This window comes from Limanda limanda, chromosome 9, assembly GCF_963576545.1.
Source record: "Limanda limanda chromosome 9, fLimLim1.1, whole genome shotgun sequence".
NCBI lineage: Eukaryota > Metazoa > Chordata > Actinopteri > Pleuronectiformes > Pleuronectidae > Limanda > Limanda limanda.
In genome coordinates, this window is record NC_083644.1 from 11,004,441 (window position 1) to 11,029,802 (window position 25,362).

General features: G+C 42.7%; 1 protein-coding gene across 1 annotated transcript in view; it reads left to right on the plus strand.

Moving 5' to 3' along the window:
* The window catches only part of ptprsa (protein tyrosine phosphatase receptor type Sa), a 112,014-nt gene that overhangs the window by 43,789 nt on the left and 42,863 nt on the right, over positions 1 to 25,362 (plus strand). Inside the window, exons 11-18 of the mRNA XM_061077654.1 lie at positions 6,854 to 7,123; positions 7,323 to 7,904; positions 8,477 to 8,613; positions 8,749 to 8,893; positions 15,820 to 16,134; positions 17,388 to 17,581; positions 18,897 to 18,923; positions 20,097 to 20,214. Coding sequence (XP_060933637.1) covers positions 6,854 to 7,123; positions 7,323 to 7,904; positions 8,477 to 8,613; positions 8,749 to 8,893; positions 15,820 to 16,134; positions 17,388 to 17,581; positions 18,897 to 18,923; positions 20,097 to 20,214 — 1,788 coding nt within the window. The remainder of the gene's footprint in view (positions 1 to 6,853; positions 7,124 to 7,322; positions 7,905 to 8,476; positions 8,614 to 8,748; positions 8,894 to 15,819; positions 16,135 to 17,387; positions 17,582 to 18,896; positions 18,924 to 20,096; positions 20,215 to 25,362) is intronic.

A 25,362-nucleotide genomic window follows, 5' to 3' on the forward strand; every position in this document is an offset into this window, starting at 1 on the left:
TGTTTTTATTTTTAAAAAACCTTTGTCTTTTGTGGTTTATTTGTTTTGTTTATTTTTCCAAAATGATGCTGCTCGGCCTCTTGAGTCTCGGAGTGCACATGCAAATGCCGAATGAAATAATTGTGTGTATACAGCCAGAGTTCCTGTCATCTTGTTTATAGAAATCTATTATGGGGGAAAAATTTGACCCGTTTGGACCTGATTGGATTCCATGGCGATTCTGGCAGCCATTGTGGATCAATGACAATATAGTGACTTCAACTTCGCAGTTGGTGTTGCTGAGCATGTGCCCAGAGATACTTTTAATTCCAAACGTCGACAGCTAGTTATCCACACTTTTGTGGAGTTACTGCAGGTTGAGTTCCCAGTCATGACACTCAATCAAATTAAGATTTATTATTCAAAAGCTCTCCTTCCCTTGTATGAACACATACAAACACACTCAAAGAACTCAATTTGTTTTCAGGTAGACATAAATAAGGCAAAGAGAGAGGTTCTACAACAACAAGACACACAATGACTTTGTTGTCTAAGCAGTCACGCTGTAGTCCGACAACAATAATGAGAACAAAGTGCTAAATGAATTGGAGGTTAATGCAATCGCCGTTCACTGATTTATGTTCCAGCCGGCGTTGCAACCACTCTCCATTACCTCTTAAGATGTTTTACTTAAATGTGAGCATCATTATGTGCACCAGGTTTTCCATTACACATAAAATCTATCTTATCGGCTGTGGTGAACTTGCCTGTAAATTTGATGGCTCCATTAGTCTCATAAATACAAGAGGCACATGTTCTCTGTAAGGGAGCCATGTTTCACCTATTGATATGAGATATGGCTCGAAAGGGCAAAACATTATTTCTGGTAGAAGAGATTAGGCACTTCTTACCCCATAACTCTGGGTGCTGAGCTCAAGGGACTATGCCTTATCTCTATTAAGTGTCTGAACATCCTATTTTTATTCATGACTACTAAGCCAAAATCAAACAAATTAGCAATTTTCATGCTCTGGTAACCTTCATTTACCAACCACTTGTGAAAAATGTCTATTTTAATCAAGTCTAGAGTTTTAATGAGTCATGCTAATCCCCAAAATATTAGGAAGATAACAGGCCTTGAAATATTGAGTGTTAGCTAGTGTTTCAAAATTTAGCTGATATAATTTTTGTCCCAGTCTAGGTTATCCATGCCACTGCTTTCCAGTGCATCAGCCACATCAATTATTCTTCAGGACAGTCATCACATAAACATAGAAGTAGACTTTCTATGAGTCATCTATGAGTCGCCTATGATCGTATAAAGTCAGTACTCATGTAATTGCTGCCCTCCAAATAAGTAGTGTCCACAAAGTATGGCACAATCCAACTGAAAGAAAACCGAGCAACCTGCTGTGTCCAAATTCGTTTAACTCTAAGCACTCTGAATAACACTGATGCAGGAAGACTGTGCTGTTATGTACGCATGTGCATGTTTGGCCTTCTACGATGGTCTCTGCCTGACTTTGAATGTGCTCGCATGCCCTGCTCTGCATTTGTGTGTAACGTTGGGAAAGAAAGCTAGATTACACCTTATGTTCTCACTGGCCAAAGCAAAAACCTGCCATCTCTATTAGATGTTTGTCTCAAGGAGTCCTGAAGTTAATAGCCACCCCTCGAAATAAAGGATTTGTCACAATCGCTCCTATTTTCCACACAAAACAAAAGTGTCATCACAACTCCCATTCAGATGCAAACACACAAATACGCTCAGTGTCCCCATCCGACTGATTATATTCACTGAAGGGATCCCCACAGGGGGGGACATACTTGCAGTACGATTTGGCTGCTTGTCATCAACCTGTAAGACAACAGGGAAGAAAAAAAAAGTGATGCACTCTGAAATCCCTTCAATTCACCGCTTGCTATTATTAGACACCCCCGTCATGATTCCTGTCAGTTTCCTTCAGGTAGTAATTTCCATTTTGATGAGCCACCCATAGAGACTGTTTAGCATCGGCCCAGCCAAGGTATGTTAATTCAGGCCGACCCCTACAGCGTATATGTAAATGCCGTGGGCCTCACCCAGCTAGAGTGACTAAAGGATCTCCATACTGCGCCTGTGTCCTCAGGCAGCAAGAGGGTGTAATCTCAGCTTCAAGGTGACACTAAAGGCTGCACATTATTTTTGGCTTCCCCCTTCATTTTGGGGCAGCAAAAAAAAACTGCCTCACCAAAATGGCCGATAATGTCCACCTTCCGACCTCTGTTTTTTGGCACAAACCCCTCCACAACACCGCCCACCAGTAGAGTTAGTGCAGTACTCTGGCGTTCTCTCTCGACTGCTTCTCACCTCGTCCATTGTAAGGCTTCTTGTCTTTCTCTCCACATTGGGGCTTGAAACAAGATTACATGTTGCTAGTAGTCCAAATGAAAAGGTATATGTTTGATTTACTTTCTCTCAATTCCAAACGGGGGCCGGCTGGGCTCCCGGTCTCTGGGAATGAGGAGCCTGTCCATGCAATTGGGATTCTTTATTTTCTTTCATTGGCACTACAGTTTGAAGTTAGGATAGGAGAGGGTGCAACACACACACACACACACTACACACACACACACACACAGCTTGTGAGAGCTTACTGGACCATTGATGTGACAGAGTTACACAGTTCACTTGAACATTCAGTCATCATACGGAGCCGTGTCTAGTAAATGATATACTGCGGTGACTCATTTGCATGTGACACTGACATTTAGTCGACGCTGTCCCTCGAAGTCCCTTCTCGACTTTAAGATTTGTAATTTTCTCTCCCGGGAAACAGTGTAGCGTGCTGTTGTATCAGCTGACCTTGAGCTCCTGATCCTGGCCAAATTAACTCCCGTGTCAAATGCAGGGTGAGCGCTGTTGACAGTTAGACTCTCCCGCGGCTATTTGTATATTTCGGACTCCCCTGTCCAGCCAGGGCCAAAAGTAACCAGCATTTGGCTCGTGGCTGGTTTTAGATCCCACGTTGTTCTGACAGTGTAGCTACTCAAAGGTGAACAGAGACGTCTTCCTGTGGGGGAAACCTCATTCACTGAGCCACCGCAGCCACCGGTGCATTGACCTGAGCCCCAGGGAGAGAAGAGCACTTTCAGACACACTACGATTAAAACGTTTCATCTAAACACACACAGGCCCCTGTTCGCCCGAATCAGTCTTCAACCATTCTTCTGGATTTGAGGCAAAATTCAGGCAGAGACAAATCCCAGCTGAAAAACATCTAATAGTCTTGATGCACACCTCTTTGTTGAACACAGCTGCACTCTGGTACTGTCTGTGCTGTTTGGACTTAGTTCTTTTTGTGGATTTGTTCCGTTTGATTTGTTTCCTTTCATTTGATTTTGTACGTGTGCGTGTCTGGAACAATGCTATATTTGGGAATGAATGGCATGCTCGGATGGGTTTGGGTGACACTTTTGGATTGTATTGGTTCTCTGGTGTCTGCCCAAGTGGATGGGGGCGCACCTGTATATGTCACTCATGCCATAGCCACACTCATGCATGTCCGTGTGTGGAATGGGCTGCCCTTTCACCTTTGTTGTTTAGTGAGACTCTTTTGATAAAACGTAGTGATAAGATTTTTTTCTCTTCCTAAATGATGGGTTTTTCCCCCATGTTTTTTAAAAAAAATCATGAGGACATCATGAATATACAATGTTAACTGTCAGGATGAAACCAATTCTTATATCTCAACCAAAACATGACGCGTCCCATTGTTTTATTCACTTTTTTCTTACATTTTTTAAATATATCCATGGTTTTATCTAATGGAAACATTCTCTTTTAAGGTTTTATCTCTGGAAATGCTATATTTTTAAGAACATTATCCTCTAAATTAGCTACTTACCATTGTCCATGGTAGTATGTGACTTATAGTAACAGATTTGATATTAGCAGAGAGTTAAAGCAGTGAGAGGATTCATGTAGAGTAGATCAGAGGAGGACAAATTAGAAGCCCAACTTGTATCTGTAATTGTAACAGTAGATGTGGTTTAACCATTTGGATGTTGGACATAGGGATAGCTTGTTGTAGAAAGCGTTGCCCATATGAAGGACATATGCCAGTCTATTGTACGTACATTATAGTAACCATGACAGTACACAATACAAGTCAGGTCTCAGGTAAAAGTCCCTTCAGTAGAGTGTGTGTTTGTTGACATCTGTCCCATGCAACGATCATAAGAATCCCATTTGGATCGACACGGTGTACTTTGGAATGCTATTTATCCTTCATGCCCCTCTTGGCCTCTCCCTTTTTGTTTCTACTTGCCCCCCCCCCCAAGACACACACACACACACACACACATCACATCACACATCACACTTCCCAGCTTTAAATTTGCACAGAGGTGCTCTGAGGTGTTTAAGGCGGGGAGGAGGGAACGTGTAGATGTTTCTTGACTTTAAGCCCCAGTGTGTGAGACCTCCAAACTCACTTTGAGCCATGTGTTTTATTTTATTTTTTTGGTCTGTTTTGTTTGGATTTAGAATCACAGTCTCCTTACTCTATCCCCCCACTTATGCCCTCCTCCTCCTCCTCCTCCTCCTTCTCCTCCTCCTCCTTCCCTTTCTCCAACAACCCAAACCCCTCCCCATTCCCTTTGCGTACTGTACAGTATGTCTTTGTACATCCATCCGTCACTGTCTGTCCGCTTGTCTCCCTCTGTCTGTCTTCCTGTCTGCTGTCTTGCTGCTTGAGTCTGTTTTGTTCTGCCTTGTGTCTCTCATCCTTGTCTTTCCTGTCTTGTCTATCTGTCTGTCTCTAAGTCATCTCTTCCATGTGGTTCATCATGTTTTACTTCTACATCTGCAATTCTCCTCTCTGACCTTCGCATCCCAACAAACATTTTGACGTTGAATAGATCTAGATGCTGGGGTGTTGAAAAGCGGTTTCAAATAAGGTTGCGTCTGTACAAAAACATGGCTGATGCCTCCATCAATGTAATCCCAAGTCCTAAATACATTCACGTTTTTTTTAAAAGTATCTTTTAATATTTCCCATTAAAAAACAGGTAGTACCTGAATATCAGGCATATTGAAACGTTTTTACCTATACCATCATTAATGTTGGAAGTTTGACGTTTAACCGAACAGCATCATCAACAATTTTTCTACTGAAGCTAGGTTTAGGATTTTAAAACAAACACCAGTGTGCCTCACCTTAGATTTACATTGGCAAAGAAAACCCTGCATTTTACATGACACATGTTTGTGCTCATTTAGGGTTGAACCTCCTGCATGCCATTACCTGTCAAGTGCTTGCTGGGATGCCTCTCATGAACACACAGTGTTTTTGCTAACTCATACTCTTGCACCGCCTAACTCTCGCATACTGTACACACGCACACTCATATCTATACCAACGCAGAAAATATATACGCCTATGTATATACACATACACACACAGGCAAGTACCCAGTGCCTTTCATGCCCTTCCTCTGCGTCTCAGACTCATTATCAACCTCCTACCACTCCGATTCCAACTCCTCCCCATGAGTTTTGAGGTCCAGCCCAGTCTCCCTCTCTGAGCTGTCATTCTGCACTTATTTCATCTTCTTCTCTCTCTCCCTTTCCCTCTGTCTCTTTTTCTTGTTCTCTGGATTTCTACTCTCCGTTGATCCAGTTCTGTTTCTTGACTCCAACACTCTGTGATACTAGACTCTCCAGCTACAATTACTGTAGTTCTTTTTCTATGTATTTTATAGGCACACACCTTGTTCCTCAGTAGTTATTTTGTGTTAACTGGGACTGCGATGTGACAATGTGCCACCATCACATTTTGTCACATTAGCTGAAGAAAAACAAAGTTTACACTGCATTGAAGCGGGTTACCCCCCCTTTTCCCTCCTCCAACCTCCCCCCCCTCTTTCTCTTCCTCTGTCACTCTTTGCTCCTCTGTTCCCTTTCTTTCTATCCTCTCCTCAGATGCCCTATCCTCTATCTTGTAATTCCTCTTTCCTCTCCAATCGTCTTTTGTCTGGGCATGCTAGCGACCCTTCAGTTATATTCCTCTATGCATTTTATCTCAATTTTTATATCTGATTTTGTTATCATTTACTCCTTAATTTACCTCGGTCTATTTATGCATGCTGTCTGTGAAACTGATAGCTGCATCTATCAATGGAACCGTGTCAGATCTTAATAAGGCTTTGTCCAGTGGATCTACCCTAAACCACAAAAATCTGATTAAAGTTTCTCATCTTTAAGATATCTAGTTAGTAGAGACAGGTGTCAAGTGCAAACTTGAGTTAGAATGTGTTTAGAGACCTTGTAGAGATGCTCAATTTCTCTGTAACCCTACACTTCCTGTGCTTTGGAAGAAGCCAGCAATGGCCTACTTCCTGTTTGGCATGAGTGCCGGAGAGGACAGGAAGTTCCAGGTTGCCATCTTGGCCTTATGTGATAGCATTATCACATAGCCTTTACCGCATACCTTCATAGTTGGTGATCAGGTTATGTCCTAGTTGTATACATGTCAGCAGTTCAGCCCCAAAGATGAGAAACTCGTAATAGATTTTTGTGTCTCTAATTGTGCTGTGATGGGTCAAATATTGGTCAATGGAACCTTGTTGCTATGAATCGTTGCTTTACTGTTAATCTATATTGTTGTTGAAGCAGTTCTGTTAGTTTAGTTCCTTCTCATTATTTTTATGTTTTTAAAAGTCTACTTTATGATTTTTCTGTTTTAGTTCACATGTTGAACCTTTTGTGTTAAATATTTCCTTGAGAAGGGTCCATTTTCATCGGCCTCTCTTGTTACCTCTCTTTTTCTCTTTTTTTTGACTCCCTTGCCGTCTTTTGTCATCCTCTCCCCTTCCTCATGCCTTCTCCCAGTCCGGCGGGTCCCTCCTCGCTTCTCCATTCCACCGACGAGTCAGGAAATCATGCCCGGAGGCAGTGTGAACATAACGTGCGTTGCGGTGGGGTCGCCCATGCCTTACGTCAAGTGGATGCTGAACGCGGAGGATTTGACACCAGAGGATGAGATGCCAGTGGGCAGGAACGTGCTCGAACTGAGCAGCGTTCGTGAGTCTGCCAACTACACCTGTGTAGCCATGAGCAGCCTTGGCATCATTGAGGCTGTGGCGCAGATCACCGTCAAATGTAAGAGACATGAACTGTGCTTGTTTAAGAGATTTACTTCTCAATGTTTGAAGCGTATAGAACAACAATCACAACATGTATTGGTACAGTGGTCTTGGGGAATTTTGAGGAAACTTCAAACCTTTCCCTTATTGCTAGAGAATCTTCTGTCATGATAAATGAGTTATTCTTATTGCCTTCTCTTTTGTCACCATCACAGCTCTCCCCAAGCCTCCAGGTACTCCTGTGGTTACTGAAACCACTGCCACCAGTGTGACCATCACCTGGGACTCTGGCAATCCAGAACCAGTGACTTACTACATTATCCAGTACAGGGCAAAGTCCCCAGACAGCAAGTATGAGACAGTGGATGATATCACCACTACACGTTACAGCATTGGAGGCCTCTACCCCAACACAGAGTATGAAATCCGTGTCTCAGCCGTCAACACAATTGGCCAGGGTCCTCCCAGTGACCCAGTAGAAACCAGGACTGGAGAACAAGCCCCAGCTAGTCCACCACGGAACATTCAGGCCCAGATCATTTCCCAAAACACCATGATGGTGCGCTGGGAAGAACCCGAGGAGCCCAATGGGCAGATCAAGGGATACCGGGTTTATTACACCATGGACGACTCCCAGCCCATGAGCCTCTGGCAGATCCACAATGTCCAGGACAGCATCATCACTACTATCCAGAGCCTGGTTCCTCAAGAGACATACACAATCAAAGTTCTTGCATTCACTTCTGTAGGCGATGGACCCTTCTCAGAGCCCATCCATGTCAAAGTACTGCAAGGAGGTAAGGAAATGAAAACTGTTTGTGTCCGTGAAAACTGAAATATAGTTTTTCTTCCAATGCTTTCATTGAATTTCATATTTTCTAGATTGCCACACATGTCTTATGTCCAAATATAATTGAAACCAAATCGTTAAGTAGGTTTAAAAGAAGATGTAAGGTAATGTGGTGAGTGCTGCATCTGTTACTCAGCCTTCTGCTTTGACTTTCACAACCATTGAAGAACATCTTCAGCTGTTTTGTCTATTAGCACATTTTCTGAAACTTTAAACTGAATTTGCCTGCTGCCAAGTATTTCTCCTGTGGTGCAAGGTTCTTCTGCACATTTGCAGCATCAGCAAATAATGACAGAGGTTTGTTTGATCATGGTAGTCTAGTCCGGTAATAAAACATAAAAATTTGAGAAACAAAGACCGAGAACTCACCAGGATCAGTCTCAGAGCTCAGGGACATGTCTCTCTCTGAGGCAGCCCTTCAGAGACCTGTTGTACCTTGATTTCTTATAAAATGTTTATAAGAAAATGTCTTTAATCATTTCTAGTAAATGCAATAATGTCCTCCGCTGTCTTCTTCAGTTCCAGGTCAACCGTCCAAATTCATGGTTGGTGCTGTGTCTGACACCAGTGTTGAGCTGACCTGGGAACCTGCCTATGACAAGGAGGGAATAATAAATTATGAACTTCGCTACTCAGAAGGCAGTTTCGGGACCCCGGTAAGAAGTTTCCTTTTTGAATTTCATAACCTTTTTCACTAAAAGGTTTATACTATCTCCTAATGGTCCAACATTAGATTCACCAGCAACCATTTTAAAATCACGACATTAACTTGAACTTTTCTCCATCAACAGATGAAGAAAACCTTTGGACCCACATCTGCATATGTTGTGGAAGGGCTCCGCCCAAACACAGATTACCAATTCTCCCTGGCAGCCATTTCAAACAAAGGCATCGGAGCCTTCACAAATGACATATCGCAGAAGACCCTGCAAGCCAGTATGTAACCTTTTTATTGAGTCTTCTGTGGTGTTTTCTCTGTGGGTTGGCTAACAAAGGTATTCTCCCCAGGAAAGCAGTTGAATAATTGTTGTGTTTCTTTGCGGACCCTAACTGAAGTGATTCCTCACGAGGTTGTGTGTTCTCTTCTCCTTTGCTTTTTGACTGGAACCCGTTTCCTTTCTCTACTGCGTCATCATCTTTGAACTCCGCCTGTGTTTTGGGTATAAACTGGGTTCAAAGCCGATGCAGAAATGATGAACAGCATATCAAACTGACTTGACTTAACTAATGTGTTCATTTTAATCTTACCTGCACCCGACCTTCATTTTGTTAACCATAATGTAACAATATAACATATAATATATATATATAACACTGTAGGTAAAAGTTTTTTTTCACTAAATGAAATGCTTATTTTGTGGAGAGTTAAGGTGGAAATTAAGCCACAAAGGGCTTGAGTCATTTTTTTTTTGTCAAGTGTTTTACAACCTTTTCATTTAATCTTTTCTTATTTACTTATGTGGCTCTGGTGCCAAATGTATGAGTGTACCCAGCCCTGTCAAACAGATCAGGTCTATGTGGACTGACGATTTTGACAGATTTTTTATTATCCTTTCGGTTTTGTTCATATTTGCTTTTCCTTTGTCAACAGCAAGTGCACTTTCTTCCACGTGACAGAGACACAAAAAATGTCAGTTCTCCTCTAAGACCACCAAGGCTCTCTCATGAACTGTATTTGGATTCGGGGGGAGGTTCATTTTGAGTTGAGTTTAGTCATGAAATAAAAAAAAAACATATCAGCAGTCTCCAAAAGTACTCACATGCTCACCCCTGGAATATATTCCAGCATATCAGTTCTGCACTGATTACTTTATTTTAAGGATGGCAGGAACACATCTGAATTATTTAAAACAGCCGGCTAAAAATAACAGGAGTGGTATCATAGCACACAGCAGTGCCGGCTGTAGGGAAAGAAAATACACACAGCTCATCCAAGCATATATCCAATAGCTGGAGGACTGCTGGGATGACAGGGTATGAAATTCACGTCTTTTTGAGTTTAACAGAGCCGACAAAGATTAATAATGATGTTGTGTATCAACATTTAATACATTAATGGTAAAGAACCTGGAAAATGGAGCAGGATTTGCGGGATTATGGGTGGATCTGTGCGAGTCATTGTGGATCCTGATGATACAGAAAATAGAAAATCACATACTAGCAAACATATTCACTGCCATAGAGGCTTTATTTATAGGAAACTGCTTGAGCTGTGTTGGACTATGTGGGGTTTAAATTAATTTACATTTTCAACAGGACATAGGAGAGCCATGGTGGTGAGAGTAGACTTCCTTTTTAACACATTTTCTGTTTCTACCAGTGCAACTTGTTGGCTGTGCCCCCACATCTGGGCTGTGGGGGCTTGGGACCAACCACTTCACAGTTCTTTTTGTTACTGCTGGGAAGCAGAGCTACACTGACTCACGAGTCACTGAGGAGAGCGCCAGTTGCATGCAACACTCACTCCTTCCCGCAGGGGGTGCTGTTGAGAACCTTTCACTGCAACGTTGATCTTTGATCAGTCCAGGCATGAAAATATACTTTTATGTTCATCCTGCCCCATTTCTGTCTTGGCGTCTCCCAAGCGTGTGTGTTCACATCATCACCCGTCGATGTGTGTTTGTGATTTCGTTACCTCTGTGTTTGCTTTTATTCTCGAAACGGCAAGCTGAATGGATTGGATACACTTCTCTCTTCCTCTTACATCACCCTGTTCTAGCTCTGTTTCCCTCTTTGCCACTTGTTCCCCTGCGCAATGGAACAAAAGCTCTCCTTGGAATGGCTTGACATCACCTTGCTCACTCTCTGTCCTCTTCCTTTTATGTTTTTTTTTTATTCAGATATTTGATTTATTTATTATTTGATTTCTAGTCTGAACGAATATTGGTTTGACATCTCTCTAGACAGTGGCTACTGCTATTTACATTCTTTAAGCTCAGCATAGCTACTAGCAGCTACAACGCAGCAGGCAGAGCAACACACTCTCCCATTCAGCATATAGAAGTTCACCCTGGTGCTTTGCTTAAGTCTCTGCTCGAGACGAGGGACTCTTCCCTTGAACGGCCTCATTCATACAATTACAGTGGACAGAAAGGATGACTGCTGGTTTATAATGACATCTGCCTGTCCTCCGTAGAAATTTGATACTTCTTCCCTGGAAATGAGTATCACTCTATGTTTGGAGCAGCAATAAACTTAGTAAATATTGTGTTCCACATAAGTGCTAGCTCCCACGGCAAGATAATCAAATCTTCTCTGGCTGTCACATCAAGGTTAACTGCAATCTCTACCTTCTCTATCCATTCTATTTCTACGGGGGGGTTATTCTCGTCGTTCCAGGTCTTTCTCAGCCAGTGTTTTTTTCTAATGCCCCTATCAAGAGTCCCTGTGAGACATGTCAATTGGTTTCTAGCTGCTGAGGTCAGAAAAGTCGTGAACTAAGTCAGTCAAAGCGAAAGATTCCCCACAACACAATAAATAACTTGATCTTTTGGATGTTCTGAGGTAAGTGATCGTGTGGCCGAGGGATTCAGTCTGCTGAAAATGTAAAAAAGGATCATTTTCGCTGTGTTATTTCTGAAACATCAAGAGGGAATTGGAAGCATTGAATAAACCAGTCTTTTAAACATGACACCGTTTTATATTAGAGTGACGCGTCTGTAGTTTGGCGGCTCACACAGGTCGGGAATAGAAGCGTTCCTGTAAACCCGAGTCAGTGAAGAGCGCTGTGTCAAATATATCCTGTATTAAGTGACTGTTACTGAAATAAGTAGACACCTATGACAAGACTCCTGGAAACTATACTATCGTAAATGTTATATATAGGCCAGTTGGACACTTTGCAAGGACTGCATACATTTCAGCCCGGATTTAAATCCTCTGCAGTGTCTAGCAGACTGAAACCCTTTGCCACTGAGTGAAAAGAAAGTCAGAAAATGTGATTTCCCTGTTTGCTTTGTTGTCCATTACTTGTGGTACAAAATGTTTGCAGAATTGTTGAAGTTTGTGCTCAGTCCAGGCAGCATTACCAGGGGCTATTGTCATGAGGACCACTCTGTCAAAAATTTGTGTAGTCATTGTACAGAAAATTATTTAAAAAAACTCTCGCTCAGTCTTCATGATTGAAACTGAATAATTTATCAAAGAAATCTGCATAAGCTTTCTCGGTCTGTATTACGGACTGAAACCAAAACACAACATTTTACAGTACACGAGTGGCTCTCATTCAGAAGCAAGGCCTCTTGGTGTATGCTGCCACAGTCAGATCAGGTTGAGAGACCTTTTCTGTGAGATCATTCAGACGCGGCCGGAGTGGGTCCACAACCTGGGAGGGGATCCCAGCATTCCTCGTGCTGTTCCCCAGTTGTAAGACGTGGTAACGGCCTCAGGGGGACCCTGGGAGTGGGAGTTAGGGGATCGCAGGCCCTCGTGAGTGGCAGATAAGAATCCCATTTCATAGCGTCAGAATTAATTTCATGCTTTGAGATGAGCTGAGAGCCCGGCCCCTGGATTGTCAGGCTTTGTTACACATTTAGATTATACCTAGAACCTGCCAGCAGCCAGTCAAGCGCTATCTCTCAAATTAAAGTGGCAGATTCTAAATCCTCTGTATTTAGCCAAACAAGCAGTTTAGCCCCCCCACTTACTGTAATTGCAGGAGGTTTTTAGATGTATTGGAGTATTTGCGTGTGCCACAGCCCGGCCATTTGGCATCGGGGGGGGAGGGGGATTAATTCCATAATGATCTACAAATACGAACATCCTGTCAGTCGAGGCCTCTGGTGAAAATACAATTCAGACGCAGACATGTGCTCGTGCTCCGATAGCAAAGCCATCGGCAATCTGTGTCATTCTGAGAGGTGACAACAGGCAGTGAGTGATGACCTGCGGAGCTGAACTGTGAGCATTAATGTGCGTAATTAAATAAATAAAGATGTTGCGCTAAAAGCACTTTAAATCTGTGGGGTAGTCATCGTGATTAGGTATGCCACCAACACTTGACATTGCAGACTTTGTACTCCGAGCCCCCGGTCGTATCACAACAGACTTTAAAGTCAAAGAGAAGGATATGAATGCAGACATGACTAATTATTTGTCAAATAGCATTTAGGAAACTCTTTCAGGGAAGCTTCGAAGGAACCTCAAGTGAAGCATTAGCGGAATTTCTTCCTTTGTGGTTGTATAGTTCTAGTATCCATAATCCGACCACTGGCCTTCATGGGATTTGCACTTTATTAAAGCTGTGCCCCAGTCGGTCTTAAACCGTTATCGGGCACGAGGGTGCCTGGGCGCTGCGATAGCATGGCCGCTGTCAGAATGGCAGGCCGCCCTTTTTCTCGCGCCGCTAAAGATCGAGAACTGAGAACTGAGCAATCATTCTTGACGTGGAGAGTTTGCGAATACAATATGAGCGGAGGAAAGAAGCTGAAAGGCTCAAAAATCCAGTAAGACCATAAGTAAATAAGCCCATTGGACACAGAGAGGGGTTTGGTTACCGTGGCTGAGGTCCTGTCCCATTTGTTGTGTGCTGGAGCAGACTGTCTTTAGGAGGACTCTCTAACAGTCAAAACTCCTGTTATTTTATTTCCCCTTTTCTTCAAATGTATTCACAACACTATAGTTAAACTTGAATCCAGAAATGCATCTTACTTGTGTTGGTATTCTCAAAATTGCACTTATCTTTATGACGACAAATAGGCGCAGGGCTATGAAATGGGATTTATCTGAGCAAAATATTAACAAGGAGGGATGTTTGTGTACAGAGGAATGGAAAAATCTGGGGCTTCCCCTCTCGCAGTCTTGTGGACCCTCCGGCCCAAAGCTACATGAGTATTTAACAGCCCCGGCTACAGCACAGAGCCAACTCTCTCCCTCCCAGCATCTCCACAATGGGCCCAAAACCAACTCTCAACTAATCACAGTCCTTGAAGATGTTACTAATTGGAAATGGGAATCTCAACATTTTGTTGCACACTGTCTGGGAGGGAAAGGGTTGTTGCTCACTGACTCCAGAGTGAGCACGCTCTGGAGTCAGGTGCTGGTGGTAAGAAAGTCTCCAAAGTGTATATTTGTGGGAGTCAGGTACGTATGATGCAGACGATGCTTGTGATTTTTTTTTTTTTGGTGGTTTTGTGTTTTTTCTTTGAGATGTTACATGTTCCTTTTTGTTTTTTTGATGATTGTTGTGTGTCTATTTTTTCACGTTTTCTCATTAGTGGTCATCTTGAACCTTAACTGTTGTTGTGGTTCTTTCTTTCGAGTCACCGGGGTTACAGAGAAATTCATTTCCCAGTACCCTCCTTCAGCTCATAATCTTTTTTTTTTTTTTTCAACTTTGTTTTGGAATGAGAACATGCTGCCTTTTTCCATGGGTGTCATTTGAGTTTTCTTTTTTAAGTTGCAATGTACAGCATGCCTGTTTTTCTAAGTGCTATTTCATTTTGCTTTTGATGTCTGATTTTTTTTCTTTAAATCTTCACATCACAGACAGAAAATGTAATAATGAACTGGACTTTTCAACACCAAGATGGAGGCAATAGATTAAGAACCAATGCAGGGAATCCCTGACTGGGATGGAAATATTCTCATACATTTCCTTTTGTCCGTATAAAAGCAAACTGTGAATAAGAAGTTAAACGTTTTATCGCTGCTTGCACAACAATCTCTTTGCACAAGCACAGGCAGTATATGAGCACAGAGAGGACGTGAGAGGCAACGAGTTTGATCTAGACATTTCAAAGATGTGTAAATTTTACTTTATGTTTTTGAAAAGTACTGAAGGCTAATTAAAGGGATTAAGTTGAAAAGCATTTTATAAAGAAAATACAAAAAATGACAAAATCGATATTACCCTGCTAGATTTTACTTTGTGTAAATTTAACTGAAAATTATTGTAGTAAATTATTAATTGTGTTAATGAAATTGTGTTAATTTAGGGTAAGATGGACGCTATTTGGTACCCAAGGCATTGAAAGAATGACGTGTGTATTAATATATAAATAGGAACTATATACTAAGAAACTAAATACATCAAGTTTATCTTATTTTTATGCTGTCTTTCTGAACATGGCAGTTCGTTGTTAGGCGTCATGTAAACTGCTTTGCTGCCTGTAACAGTAATTACAAAGACCCTGAAGGAGAAGTTTAGTTATCGTGACTGCCATGTTTACCTGAGTGATACATATGTTACCGTCTAAAACCTCAGTTCAGTGCCTGATGATAAAATATAGAAGAACAGATGTGTTCCTCCCTCTCCAATCTGTCTGCATGATGAAACTAGTGAGGGTGGATAACAGGTTTAACACATTCAATATAGGCTTTTTAAAGGATGATGTTAGCAAGATGGAGGCACATCCACCCACCTCCTATGGTTTTGCATTACACAACAGAACAAGTGGTTTCTGGTGTAGATCGTTGAAATGAGGTGAATTAATTAGCCAAAAATTTTCTTCTTGAAAAAGTCAAATTTTCTCACAAGCAGTAATGTGTACAAGAAACTAAATACTATTGGTCTTATCGTCCAAAACGTTCCCAGGTGTCTTTAAATGGGCAACCATCTTGATTCATTATTACACAAGCTAGTACCATCGTCCATTCATGCCTCTTTTATTTGCTTGATGGTTTTAATTTTAATTTGAGTTCATTTAACATTTTTGCCTCCGTCTTTGCTTTGCAAATTTTTTGTTTGAATTATTCTTATTGTTTTTATTTGAGTTTTGAATTTTCCTTTTATCATTTTCTTTATCTCTCCCATCTTTTTTATTTTTTTGTTTTTCAATCCCTCCCTTCCCCCCCTTTCCCAACCTCCTCATCCTCGACCCACCCCCCCCCTCCTTCCCCCGCTGTCCTCTCCACCTCACCAGAGCCCTCAGCCCCCCCTCAAGACATTAAGTGCAGCAGCACCAGCTCCACCTCCCTGCTGGTAAGTTGGCACCCCCCGCCTGTGAAGAGTCAGAACGGTGTCCTGGCGGGGTACAGGGTGCGCTACGAGGTGGTGGGCCCGTCGGAGGGCGACGGCGACGAAGACCCCGACGAGCCGACGGTGCCTGCCACCGAGGAGCAGATGCTGCTGCAGCGACTGGAGAAGTGGACCCAGTACCACATCACCGTGTCGGCCCTCACCGTGGTCGGGCCGGGCCCTGAGAGCGAGCCCCTGCTCTGCCGGACAGATGAAGATGGTACATAAATTGCCGATGCTAAACTTTATCATGAGATGAAGTTATGGATGTGCAGAAATGTCCATCTTAGAAAACAGAATTAGAAAAATAAGCGTTTCACAAATTGGTCGGAATACTTTTCTAAATGTTGTGGTGTCAGAGATAGAACATCTTTGTAAAAGGACCACATGCTGCAGCTTTAACCAGCGGACAGTAAACCACTTACAATACATAACACACTTGGGAAATCAAGAATGTTGCTATTAAAAAATAACCAACCAAATTTAATTCATAATAGCTACCACATCCGAAATCCTGCCTCGATCTGTATGCTTTTAACTGTATCCCATCGCTCAGCAGAGAGCCATAAGCATTTATGAGTGCATTACACTGCAAGGCCGTATCCATTTGCATTCATGGTAGAAACAGTGTGTCCATCCACTAGGGTCGCAGCAGAAATCTTCTGATAGGAACATTTGGTTCACTAAAAAATTATTAATAACGTTCAACCAGTCCTTACTGGACTACAGTTACTCCACTGGGATGCAGAGACTGGTCATATGTGTCTCTCTAAGAGTGTTAACCAATGTGAGGCCCTGTTGACATTCCCTATTCTCATAAATCGACTTTTGGTTCTTTCCACTGTTGGTTATTCCTCCACATGTGCGACAGGTTTGACACAAAGAAAATGAAAAGCAAAAAAAATCTCACCCTCAAAGGAACAAAAAAACAAAAGAGAAAAGATTACACACCTGAGTTGGATCACAGACAAAGCAGCAAAGCAGTTGGAAAGTAAAGTACATAGAGTGACAAGCAGAGATGTAAGAATGTCAAAGAACATCTGAATCATTGATGGATGGCTGACAGGGCCTTCTATTCTCCACCATCCATTTATAGCATTTTTTACGACACTGAGCAGAACAGTGGAGACGATGTTAAATTTAAAGGATACTACTATTCAAGTTTGCCGGGATAAAAGCAGAAGCAGTAGCTATAACCAAATTTCTGATGTTATTACGATAGTACCGTGTGGAACCAAGGGAGAGCAATTTGAGGGATTATTATTAAGAGTTTTATTAATGGTGCATCCTTCTCACAATAAAAGCCTGGAAGCAAGACCTCCCATAACATGCTGCCATGACACCGTTTTATGTGTCATGTATTTTGCGCCTCGTGAAACAAAACATTAACGATGTACTCTCTGTTAAACTTGTAAATCCAAGCAACACATTTTTCCGCAATTCATAATAACTTCTTCACCTTGCTATCCATAGTTCCGGGGGCTCCTCCAAGGCGTGTGGAGGTGGAGGTCCTGAACTCCACCGCACTTAAGGTGATGTGGCGCTCCATGACGCCAGGCAAGCAGCACGGTCAGATCCGTGGTTACCAGGTTCACTACGTGCGAGTGGAAAATGGCGAGTCAAGGGGCCTCCCCCTCATCAAGGACGTCATGCTGGCCGACGCCCAGGTATGAACATCTCACAGCTTCCTCAGTGAAAACTGGATCCATCAGAAATACCGTGCGTCAAGGAAATTTCCGCTCACAGGAAATTGCTAAAATAGTCGTGTCTGCCTTTGAATCTATTTTTCATCAATGAGCAGAAATAAATCAACACAGTTAAAGCGATGTGATTATTAGAATTTCACCGACATAGATTGTAAATCGTGGCCTTCATCCTTGCCTGTTGCGGCCGTGCAAATATTGAATAGCACGAGAGGCAAATGGGGCTCGCTTCCGTCTTGGATTTCATTTCATATCGCTGTAATTTCTTTTCCCCTCAGCCCACAACAAGAACTGTAATCAAACCTTCACTCATCCTGTTCTTCCCTTTCCTGCCTGTTTGGCTTTCATTAGGAATGTGTAGACCCCTGCTTTATGGCAACATCCGCTATGGAATTTCTGATTGAGTGCTTGTATCAAATGCAAAGACTCAAAGAAAATGCTGATTATAGTATTTCTGTGCCTGGGGCTCACAAGAACAAAATTGGCATGAAAACATTTCACCCTAGAAATCAGCCTCCACTGACAGCTCGAATTGTAATTGAGCTCTGTAATGGCAACGCAGTTTTGAAGGAATTCTGCCAAATTGGGATTGTTGTGCCCAGTGGCAATCATTATATTATAGCCTTGAAGTGATGTAGGGTAAAAAGACACTGAAAAAGAATAGCTGTTTGCATTGCTACATTTTCTGGAGGGGAAAGAATCTAAATCTATTGTTTACAAGTGAATCAAGGACCAATTCAAACCAAATGCCACAAGCATCACATTTATAATTTTGGTGACCCACAAATCCAAAAGTAGAGCTTTGATAACTCAAATTATAAGATCATAAGTTATTTTAGGTTCTAAATCACGAGATCCAAGCAGATTCATCCAGCCAGATCTCCCCAAAATACCATTTTAGCTGCCTTTTTTTGAAACCTTGCATCTGAATATCCTAACTGCTAAGCTATCAATGATTAAACGCTGAGGTAACCAATCGTTAGCTGCACAGCAACAAGCTTGGTAATCTCCAGGGCCACACAGGCAGATCTATACAACCCTCAACCTTGTTTCAACTGCTCCTCATAACTTTCGGCTTCAAACAGCATCTCTTTCTCCTGACCTCACAAAAGCAGCGACCTATTTCTGATACCAGCCCCTCTGCTCCCAAGCCTCTGATGCCTCTCTCTCTCTCACAATCCTATTTCTTCTTCTCCCCTTTTTCTTTTTTCTCTTTCTCTTTCCCTAAAAAAAAATTGCTTTCTCTCCTGCACTCTCCTCTTTGGCGGGGGGGTGTTAGTGGGAAACGGACGATACAGCTGATTATGTGAGTACGAAGTTTCGCCTGAGTGCTTTGTTTAGCTGAGGGTGTCAACAGCGGGTATTGCATCAACCTGGTTGGATTCACGGGTTACACGGCCCCCCCGGTCTTTCATTCGATAAGTTTGGAGAGTAAAGACTCAGAGGTCTCACCTCAGCTGTCTGACCAGTGTGTACTATTTCTATAAGCCACTGAGGAAAGAAGGACAAACTTTCATTGCCATCCAGCTTCTGCAAAATGGAGGCTGATGCAATATCCACTGCCCACTGTGCCTGGAATGCTAATTCTACTCGTGCCATGCTGTGTGTTGATACAGTGTGTTTTGTCTTGTGATCTGGTGCTGTGTCGTGGTTTCTTTCTTTTTTTCTTCGTGTGATTTTCAAACCATGTCTTTTATTTTATTTTTCTATGTGGTGCCTTAGATTTAGTGTTATGCCTTGAGTTCTTATGCCGTTTGTGTCTTTTACTGAAAATACTGAGCAGAAACCTTAGTAGCATTGATGTATGATCTTTGTAATTTTCTGTAAAATCTCCATCACATACCCGATGATCACTTACAACCGCAGATCGTGCCCTTACTTTGAACCCGGATTGAAAACCTCAGCCCATCTGTATTACGTGAATACCATCTCAAGTGCAACACAGTACTTATACCTCATTTACCTTTATTGACCTCTCCCCATCACTCTGCCAACCAGCCTGTTAAAAACCTCATTCTGCGTCCGTGCAAACCGGCTCCTTTGAAAGATTCATTAGAATTGATCGGAAGCCTCTCTTTGAAGAGGACTCAAGGAAACGTAATGGCTGAGGTTAGAAACTGCCAGCAAATAGCTCGGATGTATTCAGCATACATTAATCACAAAGTTAAGATGTTGATTGGAATATTGCTACAGGAATAAGAGGAGGGGAGGGCACCTTCCCATTTACATTTATAATGTCCCTCTTCCACCAAGACAACTCTGAGGACTGACCTAATGTAATGGTCTCCCACTACACAGGGGGAAATGCTACATTTAATGCATGCCTAGTGAAAATGACTAAGGGAACCAGGAGACGCTTAACTCAGATTAGCATTCTGTACAAAGCAGCTCCAGCTGCGTAAAGTGGGGTCATATCATCAAAAATTCAACACACATTTTGACATTTTCCTTTTTCCGTCTCTTCCCCCGTGTCCCATAGGATATGGTCATTGGAGGACTCAAGCCAGAGACCACTTACTCCATCACGGTGGCAGCATACACCACCAAAGGTGATGGAGCCCGGAGCAAACCCAAACTGGTGGTGACCAAAGGGGCAGGTCAGCATAACAACTAATCTTTTCTATGTATTTCATTTTGTTTTCTCCTTTTGTTCAAGAGGAGATAGAGGCAGTGGTTAATTTTTCCAACCTGTGGCTAAAGGGCATCTTGCTGTGGGGGTGGTTCCTCATCATTCCCACACCCACTGACAGGTGTGAGTGGGACAGGTGTCAGGGAGCGTGACTCAGCCAAAGGAGCCTGAGTGACTGCTGTCACTCTGTACCCTCCTGTCATGGCAGGCCGGCTGATATGCCAGTCAAGTGCCCTCGGTCCGTTCCTCAGACGGAGAGCTTCTCCTCTTTTATTATTTAGGTGTAAAGAAATGGTTTTGCGCCATGGGGGCCAAGATAAATAGAGAGGGGGTTAGAGGAGGTGGTGGGGGGGGGGAGCCACCCTCAGCATCATTTTTCAGAGGTGAAGTGGTTATCCTTGTTCTGTGGAATGTCAGCATGGCCTGGTGAACAGCAGGGTTCCCTCTGGTTATGGGATGTCTGAAATGCCATGGAACAAGCCAAATCTTTTGAACGAAATGTCTCTAATTATACTGGACTTGCATTTTTAAGCTGTAGAAAGTACAACAAGATCTAATGTCAACAAAATCATCAAATTATTCTTTCAAAGTAAGATTATATGATTGCAAATACCTCACATTAGTGTACCAGTCAACAAGCTCTATTTTCGACTCACTTTTAAAAAAAATGTTGTATTGTATTTAATGAAATACAACTACAAACAAATCTCATTATATTCCACATTTTCTACCCAGACATATATATTGAACCATGACCCATGTGCCTCACCATACAAACTGAGGTTTAAATTTCCTCCACAATATCCACCCTTTCAAGTGGTTTATATTTGTAGTGTGATGCAAATAAATGAAATATTCAGACACATGTCACATGTATGCACTTGTAAGAGTTCTTTCTTTTCACAGACAAGCATGCAAACGAAAGCAACTGGCCTCAAAAAGGAATGACGTCACAGTCTAGTTCTTCTTAGGAAACACAAAGGCCTTAAAGCACAAAGCATGATAACAAACAGAATATGTTTTCTGTGCCATTGTTAAGTCCATTCACAGCTATTGTCATGTTTTTTTCATACTGCAGATGATCCATCAAGCCTCTCATAAGTCAAAATAATCTATCTCAGTAGAATTGCACAATTATTTGTAAGTCAGTGACCAAGAAACATTTATTCTACAGCTGATAATTATTTTTCTGAATGGATGCCAGCTTTGAAAAGTGTCTCATTACGCTTCATACTTTCCAAACTCTTCCTTTGAGGAACAAACACGACCAATGAGAGAGGAAGTATTTGAGAGCATCTATAGCAGACTTTATTGACAAAAGATTAAAATGTTTATGTCTGAAACTGCCATCCCGTTACTAAGTTTTTTTCACAAGGTTTAAGAAGCAGCAATCAATGAGCATCCTTTTTATCTTCTACTCTTGTTCAGGTGAAAGATATTTCCGGAGCTCTGTCGTAAGAAAGTTTTCAAAGTAGAACTAACCAGTCACCCAAAGAAAAATCAATACAAAATAAAGCAGCATGTTACAAAGACATTTCATTCTTTAGGAAGCTTTTGCAAGTGGCTACTACCACCTCTGTGATCTGAGCCTCAGTACAAGGGAAGAATCTTTAAGACTTTTCAGAAAAAACTGAAGATGACGACTTTAGGAGTCAGAGAGAGGTCCCCCATGAGGTGGTGGGAGGTCAGATTAGTTTGGGATAACTGGCCATCTTAGCAGAGAGCAGTAAAATCATACAACTAGAGTGGCCCCTCTGTGAAGGCCCAATAGTCCCCTTCAAATCCCAGAAATCATTAAAGGTAATGGAGACAACGTTGATAATTCCGTGTTATGGCAGTGAATAATTAAGAAGTTGCTGTGTGTGTATCATTTTGTCATACCAGGTAATGATGCAAGGCTCAAAAGACATTAGTGGGGCCCAGGCCGTTGTAGCATCACGTCAGCGTACAGAATCCCATCACCCCATCTCACAGCACTTCACTGGGATTGCTGCATCCCGTAAAAGGATGATAAGTTGTGTTGAAAATGGTGCGAGTACTTATTTTGATGCTGACTGCAGACAACTGACGTGAAACATCAGCCCCAATCCCCACACTGCATGTTTAGTAACTTCCTGATCATTATTTTGATCGGGCAAGAAAACATCAACGTAATGGCCCTCTCTCTCCCTCTCTCTCTCTCTGGCTTCCTTAATAGCTCTTGCCTTTCCAAAGAGGGACATGTGAAATTTGTTTGTCAGATTTGACTCTGTGACATTTCCTACCCATCCAATTACTCTCCTCCGTTAACCCCCCCGCCCGCCACATAGACTCCTACAGTAAGCAGACTAAATTGAAAGCGGAGGGAAATGAAGATGTGAAGGTGATGTATTTTGTCGAGGCGTTGATGGTTAGAAAGTACCTCTCACCATCTTGTCCTTAGAAATGTTAAGCCTTCACAGGCACACTACGGCTACAGGTTAATCAGTGGGAGCTTTTTTTCTGTTGTCGAGACATGCAAAGCGAGGAACCTTACACCCAGGGTGAAGAAAATATATTCAGATGGGAACATACATATATATATTTATATGCACCTTGTGTCTAGCAGACAAGATAGAGATAATATGATTATTTGTATGCACAATGGTGTGTGTACAAACGTGTGGCATGCAAGAGAGGGAGGAAATAAGAATGTATCTTGATCGGCCCCTTTTATCGGGCTTAGTGTCAACAGGAGGCTGTTAATACTGTCCCGTGATGGGAAGCGTGCTGGTCGGCCCACAAGGAGGGATTGAACCATGATCGACCCTGAAATGGACGTAGAGGGAGGGAGGGAGGGATGCGACGGAGGGCGGGGGGGGTGGGGGCCGTGCACAGAGAAAGAAGTGGAGAGACGGGGAAGGAGTAAGGGAGAGGGAGAGAAATGAACACTGAGAAGAGCAGGACAGGGACAATCAAGGTGTCCGAGAACCCAACAATCATTCATGTACACACACACACACACTTACATTTCTGCCTCCTTATACCCCGGCTGGTCCCTCTCTGTGGGAGATTGCTCTTTGTCTCCATTCACCTTCATCATCCCTCATTCACTTGTGTCTCACCCCCCCACACACACACATACACATGAACCTGAGACCTACCACCACTCTGCTGGCTCAGTAGTCATGATCCCTCTCCCCAGTGAGCACCAGGCCACTGTTTTAAATGTACATGTGTTTCAGGGCTGCAGAGGTTGAACCACTCTGTAGCCTGCTGAGGTTCCAAAGGTATCACCAACATTAAAAATGGAAAATACACCCACAAACACTCAGAGTCGTCACAGGATCATTAGCTCTGGTTCTTTTTCCTTGATTAGCAGAGAACACCAACGGCAGAGTCGACTTTTACATGACAGAAACTGGGCTGTAGTAAGTAGCCGTGGAGTATCAGGAGCTTTCATCCTGTCCGACACACCTCCTGTTCCCCCCTTTCCATTACCGGCAATGGCTCAGCTGATCTACCGCCATCTACCCAGCCACCCCCGTCTTCATCTGGCTACAGTCCTCAGAAAGAGCCATTAGCAAACGGAAATGAATAATAGGAGCAGAGGGAGGAGATTGCTTTGTGTGTGTGTGTGTGTGTGTGTGTGTGTCTGTGTCTGTGTGTGTGTCTGTGTGTGTGTGTTTGTGCTCATTAAGACCTGCATCACGGTACAAGAGTGTGTCCTATATGTAGGAACCTGTACCCAGATACACACATGCACAATGATACTATTCCACTGAGAGGACGTGCTGTTGCTTCAGACTAATGTTAGCTTCTCCAAATTACTTTAAGTCCAAACTGGGCAGCGAGCCGAACAGCTCTGTGTGCTGCTGGAATAGTGATCAAGGAGCTGGAGCCGACCGCAAAACCAGGACCATACATTCACAAACATGAGCACACACACATCCATCCATATTATACATTATACACAGAGATACACACACGAAGATGTACATAAGAGACAACAGTTCAAAAAACTTTGGATGTAGAGTGATGGAGGCAGATGTATCCATGACTGTGGCCGCTTGAGATGGTGATGATAGAGTTACGCAGTAAACTAGATTAGGTGATTTGCATTGAGCTTATACAGCGTTTTAAATTTATGCTGAGAAAGCTCTTACCGCCAGGGCCGACCAATTTGATGCCGACCCAGTTTGTCGACCCAGTTGGCAAGTATCCGAAACGTAGTGCACAGAGATAGTCAGTTGTCTTACCATCGGTCTGTCAACCTCATATAGAGACATACACTGAAAGTGATCTGCATATGGAGACGGATGGAGCCTTATCTCCACACTCTACATGAACCTGTATATGTGCACATCTTCTGAAAGTTTACAGATGAGGACAAAACGACAAAAAGACTAAACTAATCGGGGGGGCGGCAGGGTAGCCAATAGTTCAAGCGAGACGACATCATTATGTGGGATTGAGTACATCATTCACGGCGTGTTTAGTAACCTCACTTTTATTTAACAGGGAACTCTCTCCTACCAGTGAGAGTGTAGTGACGCAGATGAGTCACTGAAGACAGAAGCTATTTACAGAGAGTGTGGGGCTCAAGTGTGAATCAGCCACACTCATTGCTCACAAAGCTTTGAAGGCAACTTGAGAAGTGAAGGTCTCCCATAACTGCTGCCGCCTCTATCAAACTGATGGGGCCTTAAAGGGAGGAGGGGGTTAAGATGAGACGTGTGTCATCCATAAGCGCAGCAAAACTGGGCCGCTCTGAAGAATGGTGTCCAGACCCCAAGAGTCGATCATCCATTTTACAAGAGATGACTCTCGCAGCTGAAAGAGGAATTGTTGTCTGCTGAAAGTTTTAGGGATTCTTCGCAGACCATAAATGATTTTGGCTGGAGCTTACATTTATCATGAAATGGTAATGGGTACAGCGATCACTCAAGAGTTTAGAGGCCCTGAGGATCTTCCACATATCCATACAGCAAGGCCTGACTCATTTCATTAGGGTGTAACCTGATGGATGGCTGGAGTTAAAACTATTCCAAACCCAACCCTAATTATGGCTCAGTATGTCAATCATTACCGCGATATAATTATTTCTGTGCAATATAATCAAATCTGACTGTTGTGATGCAGTGTCCATTTTCCACAT